Here is a 1,768-nt window from a genome sequence, read left to right as displayed (position 1 = left end):
GTTTTAAAATCATTATTGATTACTACATTACTTACCTCTGACTGCACGCATATGCACTGACTGAATATGAAACCAAACGCAAACCAGGATTCTGGTGTTGAGGAATCCCACTATACCCTTCATCAAAATACCCATGTGCTAAATATATACAGTGTACATATTCTTCATTATGCAAGTGATCCAGTTCATATGGCACCTTTAAGTTTCAGTTCATTTGCCCTAATATAAAGTTGCAGTTATCACACTAAACCATGAGAAATGGTTCCATTGTAAATGAATTCATCTTACTTGGTTTTTCTGTTCCACATTGGTCACGTCTGCCTCTTTCCTTCTGTTTCATGTTGCTTTATGCCTTTATTATATGTGGCAATGTCTTGATCATCATTCTTGTAAAAACAGAAGCAAAGCTGCACACTCCAATGTATTTTTTCATAGCAAATTTCTCCTTTCTGGAGCTATGGTACACTACGGTAACTGTACCAAGAACAATACGAGATCTAATAGTGGATGATACATCTATGCTCTTCATTTCCTGCATTTTTCAGTTCTATTTTGTTATGGTCTGTGGGGGTAATGAACATTGTCTTCTAGCAGTTTTATCGTATGACAGGTTTATTGCTATCTGCCACCCTCTGCATTACAGTACGCTTATGAGACCAAGGACATGTGTACAGCTAATTGGTGGAGCCTGGATCATAAGTTTTGCAGTTCCTGCTTCTACTGCATTCGCCCTCTTCAAAGCTAGATATTGTGATGACAGCATTGATCATTTTTTCTGTGATATTTCTCCGTTGTTGCAGATAGTATGCAGAGAAAGTGCAAAAGCAGGAATAGTTTTCTATATGTTGGCTGCTGTTATTATTCTAAGTTGCTTTTTTATGATATGTCTATCCTACTCATTTATTGTGTATACTGTGCTCAGCATAAAATCACATGAAGGACGTCAACAGGCTTTCACAACCTGCGCTTCCCACATTACTGTGGTTTTGATTTTTTACAGTTCTTGCATCTTCATGTACATTAGACCAAGTGCCCATAAAACTTTTCATGGAGATAAATTTGTATCACTAGTTTATACTCTTGTTGCACCTTTGTTAAATCCTATGATATATACGTTCAGAAACCGGGCAATGAAAGCTGCTATAAGAAAGAAATTTAATATCCAAACAAAATTAATATTAATGGTCAGAAATATTAGGGGGTTCACAGGAAGGACACTGACAATATAGTAAAAAAACAATATACTAACACAACACAAATGAACCAGTGTTCACTTTAAATATCTCCTCCTGTGCAGAGGTTCTTTATTTTTTAATTTCCCTACACATGACTGGGTGCCCGAACACAGGTTCACCACAACTCAGTTTACTGCCTTTTACCTCACTTCCTACTTTGCTAGGCCCAGTAATGGTAACAGAACCAAAATATTTTCCTAAAGTGGGACCTTAAGTGTCGGTTCACACAGGGGCGGCACGACTTGCCATGCGACTCGGCAAGACGATCTGCAGACGACTTCAGAGACGACTTGCAAAATGACTTCTGTATTGAAGTCAATGGAAGTCGCCCTGAAGTCGCCCCCAAAGTAGTTCAGGAAACTTTTTCTAAGTTGGAGCGACTTGAGTCGCTCCTATTACAACGGTTCCATTGTACAGAACGGGACGCGACTTGTCGGGCGGCTGAGTCGCCTGACGAGTCGCCCCTGTGTGAACTGGCTCTAAATAGCACAGTGACAAGTAACGTGTATGAATTCAAACGTTTAAAAAAAATG

At 39.1% G+C, this 1,768-nt stretch overlaps 1 protein-coding gene across 1 annotated transcript; it reads left to right on the top strand.

The window, feature by feature from the left end:
* Positions 1 to 251: 251 nt before the first annotated feature.
* On the top strand, positions 252 to 1,229 carry LOC120945985 (olfactory receptor 6-like). The gene has a single exon (XM_040360645.1). It carries the CDS (start codon positions 252 to 254, stop codon positions 1,227 to 1,229), a length of 978 nt encoding a protein of 325 aa, XP_040216579.1.
* Positions 1,230 to 1,768: the final 539 nt, after the last annotated feature.

Source organism: Rana temporaria, chromosome 1, assembly GCF_905171775.1.
Source record: "Rana temporaria chromosome 1, aRanTem1.1, whole genome shotgun sequence".
NCBI lineage: Eukaryota > Metazoa > Chordata > Amphibia > Anura > Ranidae > Rana > Rana temporaria.
Note: the sequence above shows the minus strand (reverse complement) of the source record. Positions and strands in the feature narration are given on the sequence as shown.